At 48.0% G+C, this 13,680-nt stretch overlaps 1 protein-coding gene across 1 annotated transcript in view; it reads left to right on the forward strand.

Annotated features, from left to right (window-relative positions):
• Epas1 (endothelial PAS domain protein 1) overlaps window positions 1-13,680 on the forward strand; it is an 82,590-nt gene that overhangs the window by 44,745 nt on the left and 24,165 nt on the right. The window contains exons 3-6 of the mRNA XM_075955614.1: window positions 5,631-5,782; window positions 6,217-6,301; window positions 10,527-10,645; window positions 10,768-10,973. Coding sequence (XP_075811729.1) covers window positions 5,631-5,782; window positions 6,217-6,301; window positions 10,527-10,645; window positions 10,768-10,973 — 562 coding nt within the window. The remainder of the gene's footprint in view (window positions 1-5,630; window positions 5,783-6,216; window positions 6,302-10,526; window positions 10,646-10,767; window positions 10,974-13,680) is intronic.

A 13,680-nucleotide genomic window follows, 5' to 3' on the forward strand; every position in this document is an offset into this window, starting at 1 on the left:
GCAGCTGGAGACTGGCCAGGACTAGCCACAAGCAGCGGTGGACAGGAGGTTCTCAGAGCTGTCTGTGCCTTGCTCTTGTAGCAGGAACACATTGTCTATGCTCGCCCACACAGATGCCTGGGTGTCTTCCTCACCGGTTGTGGGGTTGACTTGCTGAGGTCTCGGGTAGCGTTGGATCTTCTGAGCAGATCTGTCTTCACATGGCCTGGTGCAACCCCTCCTACACTCCGTGTGCTCCGTGAAGCCGCAGATGCAACGCCAGATACCACACATCCCAGCTCAGGAGCTCTGAGTGTTGACAAGGACTGCCTACCCTCTAGACAGCCCGAGCATGGACAGATCAGAGCTCTCGGCACATCGGTTCCAGGGCTCTCTGTCCCGAAGAAAGAGAAGTCAGAAAATGATTTTTTTTTAAAAAAAGGTTTCTACTTTTGGTCATCTGGTCCTGGTGTCCTTGAAGGAGAAGTTCTCATAATGAGCACACTCAGGGAAGGAAGTGATGACTTAGCTCTCCCTTTCCTCTTCCATTTCTCAAAGGCTCCTACCGGGCATTCTCTGGACCAGTTGCAGAAACTGTTTTCAGAAGTAGAATGCAAAACAACCTTTTTTCCTCCCCTACCCTCCCATTTGTTTTAGTATATACACACACACTTTTGCAGTGGACGGAGGAGGATGCTATAGGGTCTCGCTCTATGGCTTCCACCTCCTCACTCTGAGTCAGCATCGCTCATTCAACCCAAAGCTTACTCTTTTGGCTCGGCTAGCTGGCCAGTACACTCTCAGGTCTCCCTACATCTGCCCCTCAGCTCTGGGGTTGTAGGCACACAGCCAAGCTCAGCTTTTGCATGAACACCGGGGATTCAAACGCCAACCTTCATGCTTGTGAGCGAGTGTCTTTATATATTTCACCACTTCCCTGGGGCCTTCTTTGTCTTGTCATTTGAAAGTATTGTTTTGTTTGGGTTTTTGTTTTTCTTGTGTAGTTCGGGTTGCTCTGGAACTCACTTTGTGGACTGGCCTGGCCTTGAACTGTCTCTGCCTACTGAGTGCTGGAATCAAAGGCGTGCACTGCCATGCCCAGCTAAATGATTGTTTTAAAATTTAACTTATTTGTGTGTGTGTGTGTGTGTGTGTGTGTGTGTGTGTGTGTGAAGATAACTTTTGGAAGTTGGCTCTCTCTCCCCACCATGGATTCTAGGAATCTAACTCACACTGCTGAACCATTTTGTCAACCCTGAGTCAGGATTTTATATTTCGCTTTGTTTTTTTTTCTACATTTTTCTAAAAGATTGCAGGATGTTCGAGCAGATATCCTTTTGCATTTGGAGTGTGGCTGTCATCTCTGGGCTTTAGTTTCTTTATAACTTGGAGGGAATGATATTCACTTGCACCACTGTTAGATGATATGAAAGACCCTCATCTCTCGCCTGCTGTACACATTATAGCTTAGTAATAATTGCAAGAAAAAAAAAGTGTTGATCTTTTGGAGAAAGGTAAAAGAAAAACCAGGGTGAAGCTAATGTCCTTGGACATTACATATACTTTCCCAAGTCAAACTGCAAACTCATTATCTCAGTAAGTTGAGGTTGTATACCTCAGAGTTCAAACGGCTAAAAACTACCAGGTTTGGCATTAGCATTTCTTCTTTACTTAGTAACACACTTCCCTTTGATTTTCACAGTAGGCTGTTGTGTGTGGGAATGTTGGAGAGGAAGCCTTGACACTGAGAGATCCAGGCTGTGAGTCGGGGCCGCAGTTGAGATCCGTATCGCAGGAAGCAAACTGGAACAATAGCTTTATGATGCTCTCTCCCATGCTGGGCTGAGGACAGAGCACATTCTGGCGGGAACATGAGTGGAAACATTACTTGATGGTCTTAAATGCTCTTTCAAGACAAGCCCTGCACTCTGGGCCTGAAGGAGAGCTTTAGACCACAGTAAATGTGCAATGGGCTTTTACTCTTAAAACCGCTGTGAGCCCTTTTCCCAGATTCACGCCTGGTGAAATTCAAATTCTCTTTATAATAGAGTTGGAGATCAACTCAAAGCTGGGTTTCTAGAGATAAATGTCAGGTTTATTTTGGATTCCTGGCGTTTGCCTAGTGAGGGCACATAGTCTTCGCAGGAGGTGATGTCAGGGAAGACATTAAAACACAGGAGATGTGATTTTAAAGTTTTCAGCATGACCTTTCCGCTGGAAACATGGGACAAGGGAGACAAAACTATGGCAGTAGAAATGGTTTCCGTGTCCTCTGTGTCTCATGGTCAGACCTAATTCCCAATTATTTTACTGTCCCCCTCCCTTGCTCCACCTATACTCCAAAGCAAGGCCTTTTCTGTCCTGTTTGGAAGAGAGCCAGAGAGCTGATTCTTGCCAGGTTGTTACTGACTGAGACAGCCAGCAGCTCCTTCAAGAAATGCCAATCCTGTTCACAATATTCTCTTAAAGCAATCAGCCTGATTAATCAGTGGGTATCAGCTGATGTAGCCCCGTTAGCATTTTATGGAGGCTCACATGAAGAGGGAAGATGGGGTGAACAGATATGGAAAGAACAAGATAAAACTCTCCAATGGTGGACTTCTGGGGGTACACTGGGAGTCCAGCAAGATCGGGTAAGATCTAGTCCCCTGCCAAAAGTCTGAGCTAGCCCAAGCCTGCCCACAGTCGGGTATAAGATACCATGTAGTAAGCGGCTCGCACTCAGTTCCTGTGGCTTGTGTGGACTGGATTTGCTGTCAGTGTACCTGGGAGGCGTGGGCTCTGTGGCAGTGCTGGGAGGGGAACTGCCTAGGCGAACTCTTTTGAAAGGAACGACCCTGCAGAGATGACTGAGCACCAAGCCCTCCTGGAGCAGGAAGCCTGTAGCTGACCTTGTTAGGAACAGGTCGAGCTGTCCCGGAGTTTATGGAAGAAGGAAGTGCGGAGAGACAAATAACACTGGTGGAGTAAGACCATAGCCAGCATCCTGGACAGCATCACTGCTGGCACAGTTGGGCTTCAGAGACCCAGTCAGAAGCTGCCTGCTCTGCCACCGGCCAGTTTCCCCGAGACAGCCAGCTCCTGGGGTGCCACCCACCAACATGGCTGGTGCTGCCTTGAAGGAAATGAACAGTGCTCCGGAAAAGGTGCTCCAGAGCCTCCTCAGCCGCGCATATCCTGGCTGGGGGAGTCATCAAAGCCTGTTTACCAGGGCTATTTTTAGAGCATTAAAGAATCTTGTCGTGCTCCCTAGATGACCGTGCTCCTTCTCCATGAAGGCGGCTGGTCTATATACCACCGTCCTTCTTTGAGGTTTGAACCCTGGCAGGTCTTGGGAAGCAAGTGACCAGGAGGTGGAACCCAAGATAATGAAAGTGAGCACCTACTTTATTTTGTACCAATGGCTTACTCTCCATCATTGTCCCCAAGAGGGGTTTAGACTCCTTTCAGCAGATGGCTTCCCTGGAAGTCTATTGATCCTGAAGGGGTGGGGTTACTGGCATCCTTACGGTACCCCCATTGCTCTGCAGAACAGCACGGAGTGTGTAAAGGGAGGCATTTCCTCCGGCCCAGAACAGACAGAGAATAAACTCGCAGTAACTGCACCACGAGCACCTCTTTCCCTGTGCCTAGCACATGCCCAGTAGTATCTAGGAAAGCCTTGATGTGTTCTGTGGTAAGGACAGCAGTTTTCGGCCAAGATCTGACATGAGGCTCAGGGCGCGAGAGCGGGGATGTCTGCCTTCCTCCTCCAGGCTGGGAGTGACTTGGCTAAGTTCCTTCAGAGACTCTCAAGAGGATAAGCAGGTGCCGCAAGAGCAAATAGTTCCATTGGAGGAAGAGGCCACGCCCAGGCCTGGCTGCCCCGTGTTCCAGGGAAGGGGCAGGGTCTGCTGGTGTCCTTGATCCTGTGGCCCTGGTGACTTCAGTCTCAAGACTGTTTCTCTCCAAGGCCCCAGAGCACCTCCTTCCCTCCAAAGACAAGTCAACCCACCCCTGTGGCCAAGCTCGCCACCTCCTGGAAGAAGGCAGACTGGACACCATGGAAAGCCGCTTGGCTGTGCTCGCTAGGCCTGTTAAAGACAGGAAACTTTAAGCAGAGTTGTTTTCTCTGGGCCTAGTTAACCAAAATAGGGTGTCTTGGGATTACTCCAGATTTTGAAGTCAGTGCTACCACTGGGATCAGAGAAACAGAAGAGCAAATCGCTTGTTACTGGGCTTCAGGGCTGTCTCTGCTTGTCTGGAGAAAAGTGGTCATCAAGTTAGTGTAACCCAAATGCAGCTTGCCCATCTATGCCCACTTCCTAGGTCAGGTACCCTGCCCAGAGTGGCTGGTTTTCTCCACACATGGGCTAGTAATTAACCTGGAGTCCAGACAGTCTGCAGCATGTGGTTGGTGGAGCAACAACTTTGATTGACACCTTCTGAAAATGATTTAAAAAAAAACAAGAGGAAGAAGAGAAAAGCACATTCTCAGCTCCCCTGGATTATGAAGGAAGCCGCGAGTAGACCCCTCTAGCTTCATCCTGGGTAGGGTGTAGTTTCTTTCAATTATTCTGCATGCTGTTCACTGAGATGCCACCTCTGTGCCCCTTGGGCGGGAAGAGTGGGGTCCCTTCAGAACACTGGCTTTCTTTACTTGCACAGTCTGTAATACTGGGAGATGCACCTTCTGCCTCCAGGTGGGCGCTCTCAGTACTGGGAGGAAGCCTGACCCATGCATTTTGGAACAGCAGCCCAATCTCATCCAGACTGACAAGCCTCTCTTTCCATCCTAATGTGAACTCTGTCTCCTGAGCCTTCTCAACCCTGCTTCTTTGGAAGGCACACCTCTGACCACCGCAAACTAACTCTCCTCCACTGAGCCCCACAGCACTTGCTCTCTGTACCCCGACTTGGGTGCCCCACTGTATCACGTGCAAGTGTTTATTTAGCATTGGGAGGTATGTACTGTGAATTCTCCACCTTGGCTCTGAACAATTTGAGGGTCGTGGCAATGTCTTAGAGGGAGCCGATGGAGTAAAGAGTTCACAGTTGTTGATACCAAGAAGATGGAAACAACTATTCCAGTTTTGCTGATGAGGACACTGGTGTTCAAACAGTTGTTACCCAGAGTCATCACCTCGTGGGAGACATATCTAGGAATAGAAGCAATATTTGACTCCAAAGCCTACAAGAGGGTTGAACATAACCACTGCCTAGAGCCCCTGGGGCTTGCTAACTTCCTAGACTTCACAACCTTTGGCAAACAGCTTAACTCTTGCAAGTCTAGCTCTGTAAAATGAGAATAGGAATGGTTCCTATGTCATGAATCATTGTGATGCCTATGTTCAGTGCAGTGTCTGCCTGCCGTTATTGCTCCACATATATTAGTAGCTAAAATATCTTTAGTCTCTAGCACCACCGTGACTACTGATACCGCAAGTACCATTACCACAATAACCACGCTACCCCCAAATCACTATCAGTGTGTTCTGTGTGTTTCATCTAGTGCCCACTCATCGGGCATGTGACAGACACTTAGTTGGCAGTATGCATTTCCCAAGAAGTCCATCCTGTACCCCGGAGCCATGCCTGGCAGCCCTCTACCCCTTCAGTCGTGTCTGTTTGAACACCACACTCATGCACGTTGTCTGTCCCTCTCTTTCCAGTCTGTTCTGAGAATGAGTCTGAAGCTGAGGCTGACCAGCAGATGGATAACTTGTACCTGAAGGCCTTGGAGGGTTTCATTGCCGTGGTGACCCAAGACGGTGATATGATCTTCCTGTCGGAAAATATCAGCAAGTTCATGGGACTTACCCAGGTGACACCCTCCTCTGCCCCATTCAAAAGGGATCAATGTCTTCATGTGGGGGGGATAGAAGCTAATGGGTGGTCCTGGCCACCATCTCTCTTGAGTTCTCCTTTCACGTGCCCGTCCTGATGGTTACAGTTCTTGGGCCACAAGCCTTAGGAGCATGTTCCCAAGGGCATGAGGCTTGACATTGCCTGTGGCCATCCTAGCTGATCTATTATAGCTAGACTAACATGGTGACCCTTATGAATCAAGTCCCTGTCACCAGCAATAGTGATCTGGTACATCTGTAAGTTCATGGACCTAACATTGGCCAGAGACGGTCAGTGACCATTCAATTCAATTTTCTCCCTGCCTCCAAATCTAGACCTTATCCCAGCTTCCTTCTTGGAATCCGACCTCATTGTTAGGAGTGACTAATTCTGACCTTGCTTTTAAAACAGGTAGAACTAACAGGACACAGTATCTTTGACTTCACTCATCCTTGTGACCACGAGGAGATCCGTGAGAACCTGACTCTCAAAAATGGTAAAGTGTTCTTCTATGTTTATGTTCTTCTCGTGATCCCCGCCCCCAAACCTACACGTATAGGCCAGATGGATTATGCTCTGGTACCGGGAAAACTGATATCCGTAAGTTCCAGTTGGACTAGCTCTTGGGTGGATAGGCAGAGTTGAGATTATATGACCCAGGACTCAGAAAAGCTCTTGGTGGCCATATATGACACCTGATGTCATACTACCAGGGTAATCCTTCAGGTCAGGGTGCCATTGCTAGGAGATTTCATCACCTGAGATCAATTATCTCTGCCATGTGACGCCACCCAAACCAATAACTTCATCCATGCCAGGTTATTTATGGGAAATGCTACAGATGTCTTTTGTTATGTATCAAACCAACCAAAGCACAGGCTTGAGCAATCTCCCAAGTTCCTGTGGGTTCTGTGGGCGGGTCTCTTGCTTTATATGACATCAGCTGGGTTGCAGTCATGAGAGGCTGGACTAGGCTGGAGTGATCAAAATGGCTCACCTGTGGCTTGTAGCTAGGGCACAAGTGACCACAGCTTACTCTGTGGAGTGTCGCAGTAGCCTGCTTCGTAAGGGGGCTCTAGAATAGCTGTCTTCCATGGCAGCTCAGGACCGTGTACTCCTCTTTCCCCTGCAAACTGCAATAGTAGAAGTGGACAGACCTTCCCAGGACTAAGTCCAGAAACCGGGCCATCATTACCTCTGCCCCTATTTTACTGGTGAATGCAAGGTTCAGGCCTACCTTGGCTGGGTGAGTGTCAGGAGACATGGCCCTTAGGATCACCACTAAAGACTATTATTATAGGAGTCATGAAATGAATGGACCTGTGGCAATGAGACTGGGCCAGCAAAGTTTGGTGGAGAAGATTTTAAAGCTCCATTATTATACTAAACTCTGTGGGTATCTAGCCAGGGCCAGTGGGTATGAGGATCATACAGACAGAAGGCACTTGGTTCATCCCAAAAAAGGCATGCATGGGGATCTTCAGAAGAACTAAAACTTTGGGGCTGGAGAGATATCCCAGTGGTTAAGAGCACAGGCTGCTCCCCCAGAGGATCTGAGTGTGCCTCCCAGTTCCCACGTCCAGTGGCTCACAGCTGCCTGTAGCTCCAGCTCCAGGAGATCAAGTGGCCTCTTCTGGCCTCTGTGGGCACTTGCACAAATGTGCACACAAACACAGAGATAAAAGTACAATAAAATCTTTCAAAACCAAACAGAGCCATAGCTGTAGGTAGCAGTGGCGCCCAGTGACTGCCAAGATCCTCTCCAAACTCGAGCACCTATCGCTGGTCTGGACAGACAGCCCATCAAGACATCCTCCTTCTCACCTCTCGCCTGTCACTACCACGGGGCGTGTGCTCATCCAACCTGAATAACAGAGGCAGGGAAACCACACCTGCGAGGTTTTCTCACCACCCTGCGTGCTGCAAAAGCCCGTGTTTGTTGGCTTACCTCTGCTGTTGGTACAGAGTGCTGTAATCTTCACTCGGGCTTACAGAGCTTTGTAGAATTATAGCCTCCTCCCTTTGCAGTGATGCCCAACCTCTCACCTGGATCACTGCTTGCTTGCTTTCTTAAGTGTTTGTTTGTTTGTTTGGTCTTTGCAGTGATGCCCAACCTCTCACCTGGATCACTGCTTGCTTGCTTTCTTAAGTTGTTTGTTTGTTTGTTTGGTTGGTTTTGAGACAGGGTTTCTCTGTGTATCTTGTATCTTTCGTGCCTGTCCTGGAACTAACTCTTGTAGACCAGGCTGGCCTTGAACTCACATCTCACTCTGCAACCCTGAGTTCTGGGAGTCAAGGCCTGGCTTGGATCACTGCTTTCTATCCAAAGGCCTAGCCCAGCTGGCTCCCAGAGTGCACAGGCTAGGAACCAACCATGAGTTTATTTAATGTCTTGTCTGTGCTGGTGAGAAATTCTAAGCTGTATAGAATGATTGGTTCTTTATGACGAAGGGGCTGTCAATATAGCCTTTTCTTTCTCTCCCTCCTTCCCTGAGATAGGATCTTACAGAGTAGCCCAGGCTGGCCTCAAACCTGTAATACTCCTTCTCAAATCCTGAGATTACCCAACATACCTGGGTTTCATTATTACTTTCTTTTTAAACTTTTATTGATTCTTTGTGGATTTCACATCCCACTTATCTCCCCCACGACTCTCCCAATCAAAACCAAATTTAAAAGAAAAACCAAACAAAGAAACAAAACAAAACAAAAACAAAAATCTTGTCATAGAAGCTGTAGTGTGGCCCTTTGAGACACACAGTTTCCGCTCTGGTCTGCTCATCTTTGCTCACAGGTGCTCAGAAACACTTTCTAAGGGGCTGGCTCTCTCTGCTTTCCTGGAGAACTCCTGGCCCTGGGTTCTTGATCTCAGTTCAGTACTAACCGGAGTCTCGGTTTGATTCTGTGAGCTGTACTAAGTGGCTCACTCCTAGGCTGTTGGGTTTCTTTCTTTTTAAATCAATGCAGACACGAGGCTGAGGCTGGAACTTTCTAGCTTTCATAGGTGCTGGCTCACAGCTAAGCGCCTTCTGCTCATTGATTCATGAATGGGATTTGGGATCAGTCAAACTCAGAGAATCAGCAAGTCCTCACTGAAGGTTTCAGTCTGCATAGACTCCATTCATGATCTAAAAACAAAGGGTCAGGGTGGATTCCTGGAGGAAGAAAAGATCAGGAGACAGGCTGTGGAATGTTCTCTGGGGAGGTGTAAGGCCTTAAACGTTGTCCAGCAGACAGTTGGGAGCTAGTTCCTTCATTCCTAAGTCCTGGGGCTCCCCCCAGTACAGTTACATTCATCATATACAAACCCCCCCTAAAACTAAAATTATAAGAAACATAATTTTGGGAGAAACAGTTTATCAGAACAGCTTTCAATCTGTCACTTAGTGAGTTCCCAAAAGATATTTAAGGCCAGTTTAAGGATCTTGATTCTTTGGATACACAGCTCTTCCAAACTATGTCAGTCAAATAAATCCTCCGAGGTCTGGGTGCGGAAGTTGGCAGCTTCTCTTGGAAAGAGCAGTGTGGCTATCTGAAGGAAGGCTCTAGATTGCTCTGTGATTCTGGGCCCGGGAAGGCCCAGAATGGAGATGGCAGTCTTTAGACACACCTGGCCTTGTGTTTACCACTCTGCATAACAAGAAGCAGAAAAACTGGGCAGGCATTGGGGACTTGTACAAAGAAAGACTCTGTACGTTCTTTGTCTCAGTGATTTATTTAATCCTGGATGAGAGGTGATCTAATTGATCTTTGTCAAGAACATCTTTAAGATAGACTTGTCTACCCAGTTCCAGTTAAAAGAAGGGGTATGTGTGTGTGTAAGTGTGTGTGTGAGAGAGAGACAGACAGAGAGAGAGACAGAGAAAGAGAGACAGAGAGAGAGTATGTGTGTGAGAGAGTGTGTGTGTGTGCACGTGAGTGTGTATTTGTGAACGTGTGAGTGTATGTATAAGTATATGTGTGTGTTCATTTCCCTCCTCTCCTTGACACCTTAAGGAGAAAACTGATTCAGAACACAGTAGTCCCAGGATTCAGCTAGGATACAGATTGTTCACATTCCTGAGAGACAGGTTAGGAAGAGCAGACAGGAATGTCCACAAAGGTTCTAACTGGAAAGACTTATGTCCTTGGAGTAACCATGGTCTCCCTTAACTAGAGGACCAGGCCTGCCTCATGCTGAGACTGGTCAGACAGAGCCTTGCTACTCTCAGGTGACAAACCCCGAGTGCACTAAGTGACTGCATGCTGTGTGCAGTAGGTACCAAATGATGGGGCAGTGCCCGCCTTGGATGTTCGTGCTCCTAGTGATACAGTAACACAGGATCTTCTACTCAGCCTTCCTCAGGCCCAGCACCTCTCTCTCCAACACGAACATCAAAGGCATCTGGTTTCTGCAGGAGAGCAGCTCTGCCTTCCAGCAGGCCCTCCATTCTGAGTCTCCACGGACCTGGTGTTAGCCATCGAGCCCTGAGTGGCCATAACTAGAAGTTTTGTAAAACGCTTCCTTGACATATTTCTGTCCTCTAGTTCTGACCATAATCCAGGCAGGATTTAGGGTGCAGCCGCTGAGGTACCATTAGTCTTTAGGCATGAAGGACTTTGTGTCCATGGCAGTCGGCAACACTAAACTACAAGCTTCTAGGAAGCATGGCTACAAGTAGTCTGGAAACATTGTGATTTGAACTAACGCGACTGGTTCCCACACCCTTCCCCACACTCAGGTTCTGGCTTCGGGAAGAAAAGCAAAGATATGTCTACCGAGCGCGACTTCTTCATGAGGATGAAATGCACAGTGACCAACAGAGGCCGGACCGTCAACCTCAAGTCGGCCACCTGGAAGGTGGGTCGTTAGCTGTGGGTTGGAGACTTCGGTATTCTGTAGCCTGGGAGCTGGGGGTGCCTAAAGCCCTAGCCCGTCTTCAGCACGCTCAGACGTTTCTGCCTTCCGCTGCTCGTCCCCAGGTCTTGCACTGCACTGGACAAGTGAGAGTCTACAACAACTGCCCCCCTCACAGTAGCCTCTGTGGCTACAAGGAGCCCCTGCTGTCATGCCTCATCATCATGTGTGAGCCGATCCAGCACCCATCCCACATGGACATCCCCTTGGACAGTAAGACTTTCCTGAGCCGCCACAGCATGGACATGAAGTTCACCTACTGTGATGACAGGTACGGCCTTGAGAATGTGTGGCGTGAGCAGGGAGAGGGTGGGTCTTACCTGAGTGTCTCGGAAATTGGACCTGAGTGTCTTATCGCTGGATGCAAGTTTCTTTACCAGTCCTACTCAGAGGTCCCTAGCATCATAGTGTGACATCTCCCATTGACATAGCCTGAGGGTCTGTCTTCAGAGCTGTTCTGGTGTGATTGTTGTTACTATCATGGTATGTGCATATTTGTTCACTTATGTATCTAGTTCCAGGAGAAATTTTCAAGGGCAGTTTCTTGTCCCATATGACAAGAGTCTAGAAGAAATTATCTAAGTATTCTGATTCAAAGACTAACCAGAAGTGTAGGGTTCTGGCCTGAATACTGACCCACATTAGTTGACTTTCTCCAGTTCTTTTCTGTGACTGGCAGGTTTCACTCAGCCTTTACCCCTGCTATGTACAGACTCATTCTAAACAGCTAGCTATCTTGTGAAGACTTTAAGTAAAGTGAGCTAGGCTGAACTCTAGTCCCTTATTTGAAGGCAACCGGACATTCTCTTGGGGGACCCAGAAGTGATAAATAGTGTAGATTTGGACTAGACAGCCTAGGCCCTGATGTATTTATATATCATCAGTGTAAGTTCTTGTTCTCACCTTTATTAAAGTTGGGAGACACCAAAGACTGCACAAGGAAGGCAGTTTCTTACCCCATCCTGTCCTGCTACTGGGATCTAAATGTGAAGGCAAAAGACAGAACAGATTGCAGTGAGCAGTGGCTTGCACCAGGGGAAGGAAAGCCCAGTGAGTGACTGGGCTTGGTTATACCTAGCCTGAGTAAATGGCACCACCATGCCAGACGGCCTTACCCAGCAAGACCTCAACTCTGTAGTGCCCCAAGTCAACTTTGTGTTACCTAAAACTCTAGGTCACTCCTTCTGAAGTGAACGGTTTGTTCTTGGTGTATTTCATGGGGTCATTGTGAGAACTGGGTCACTCCTACTGAAGTGAACAATTTGTTCTTGATATATTTCATAGGGTCACTGTGAGAAGAGGTCAAGAGAAGCACAGTGCTATTCCATAGCATGAGGAGGCTGAGTCTCAGCTCATACCCATCCCTGGCCTCCCCAAAGCAAAGATTTTTTTCCCTGAGCTCAAGGCAATGAGTTTGCTTCTGAAAGCCTGTGGCCCACACAAGCAAACCTGGTATTCTCATCAGGAGGCCTCCATGGCCCAAGACAGAAAAGGGGGAAGTGTTGTGGGAATTCATTCCAGCCTTAAGATGTGGCTTCTTGTCTGTGGACGAGTGATGTCTTTGAAAGAGAGAGAGAAGTCGCGTGCTCTCTTGGGTTGTGGAGCTGGAGTAAGGCTGAGTGGAGCGGCATATTCTCCAGCTATGGCTGAATGGATTCACACAACACCGGAAGTTTCTACCAGTCTCAGGCCCAGCTCCTCTCTTTCCCAGCTAGACATCTAAGGGCATCTCAGTCTTACAGGGGAGCATTTCTGCTTTCTAGATTAAGCGTATATTCTTCACTCTGAGTCTAGATGGGCCTGCTCTTCATCTCGTGATTGGCTATCGCTTACAGCCCCGTTTCAGAAGTGATGTAAAAGAATCCTTGCATATTCCTGGGTCCTCGTTCTGACTACAACGGAGTTAGAACTCAAGGCAGTGGGAGGTAGTGTTTATTAAGTAAGTTTATTGTTAAGTGATCAGGAAAAGGCTACAACCTTAGAGGGAGGGAAAGCTGAACTCCGTCAGTCAGTACAGATGGTCATTTGAGTGTTGCCAGGGTGGTGGTCCCTGGACCCTGTTCAGGAGACGGTTGCGCATCACAATTATCCTAGCATCCACATGAGCATTCTGAGCAGAAGACAGCTCTCAGCAGTCTTTTCAGATACCCTGAGAAGTCCCAATGCCTGATGCATGTCACCAGCTTTGAAATGACATGGGACCCTTATCCAGCCACCTGGAAGTGGCCAGGGCTGTGGGTAATGAACATTGAAGTCGTCTCTGAATAGATCTCAGCCATCACCAGGTTCATGAGCAGGGAAAGCTCTGCTGGCCTCAAATCACTTGCCACCTATAGATAACAGAAAAGATTTTAAAAAGGGAGCCCTCAGACATTGATTATTTATTTGTTTATTTATTTATTTATTGGTTTTTCGAGACAGGGTTTCTCTGTAGCTTTGGTGCCTGTCCCGGAACTAGCTCTTATAGACCAGGCTGGTCTCGAACTCCCAGAGATCCGCCTGCCTCTGCCTCCCGAGTGCTGGGATTAAAGGCGTGTGCCACCACCACCCGGTGACATTGATTATTTTTAGGATGAGGGAAATATTCCATGGAAAGTTAGTTTGATGCTAATCTGTTCATTCACTATTGTGGTTTGAATGGGTTTCAGGTAAAAATGCTTGCCCTGGGTTAAAGGAAGGAGAGAATGTCACAAGAAATGGGCACCTAAAGGAACTGAAGATACCATGTACACAGAAAGGAGAGGGGCACAGTGGTAACTTCTTCAGTCTGGCTTAGGACGGACAAGCAGAGTAGATACTCGCTTGAAGGATCCTATGATTTAGGGCCTCATGACTCATCGTGGAGAGAGAGAGATGCTGCTTATGATGTCTAAGGACACACTCTATTTCCGGCATAACCTTGCCTTTCAAGGAACCTGATGGCAAGGCCCTGGCCCAACACACACAGTTCTGCTGTGCTGGAGAGACGACGGCAGGAT

This window comes from Microtus pennsylvanicus, chromosome 21 (assembly GCF_037038515.1).
Source record: "Microtus pennsylvanicus isolate mMicPen1 chromosome 21, mMicPen1.hap1, whole genome shotgun sequence".
NCBI classification, from domain to species: Eukaryota; Metazoa; Chordata; class Mammalia; order Rodentia; family Cricetidae; genus Microtus; species Microtus pennsylvanicus.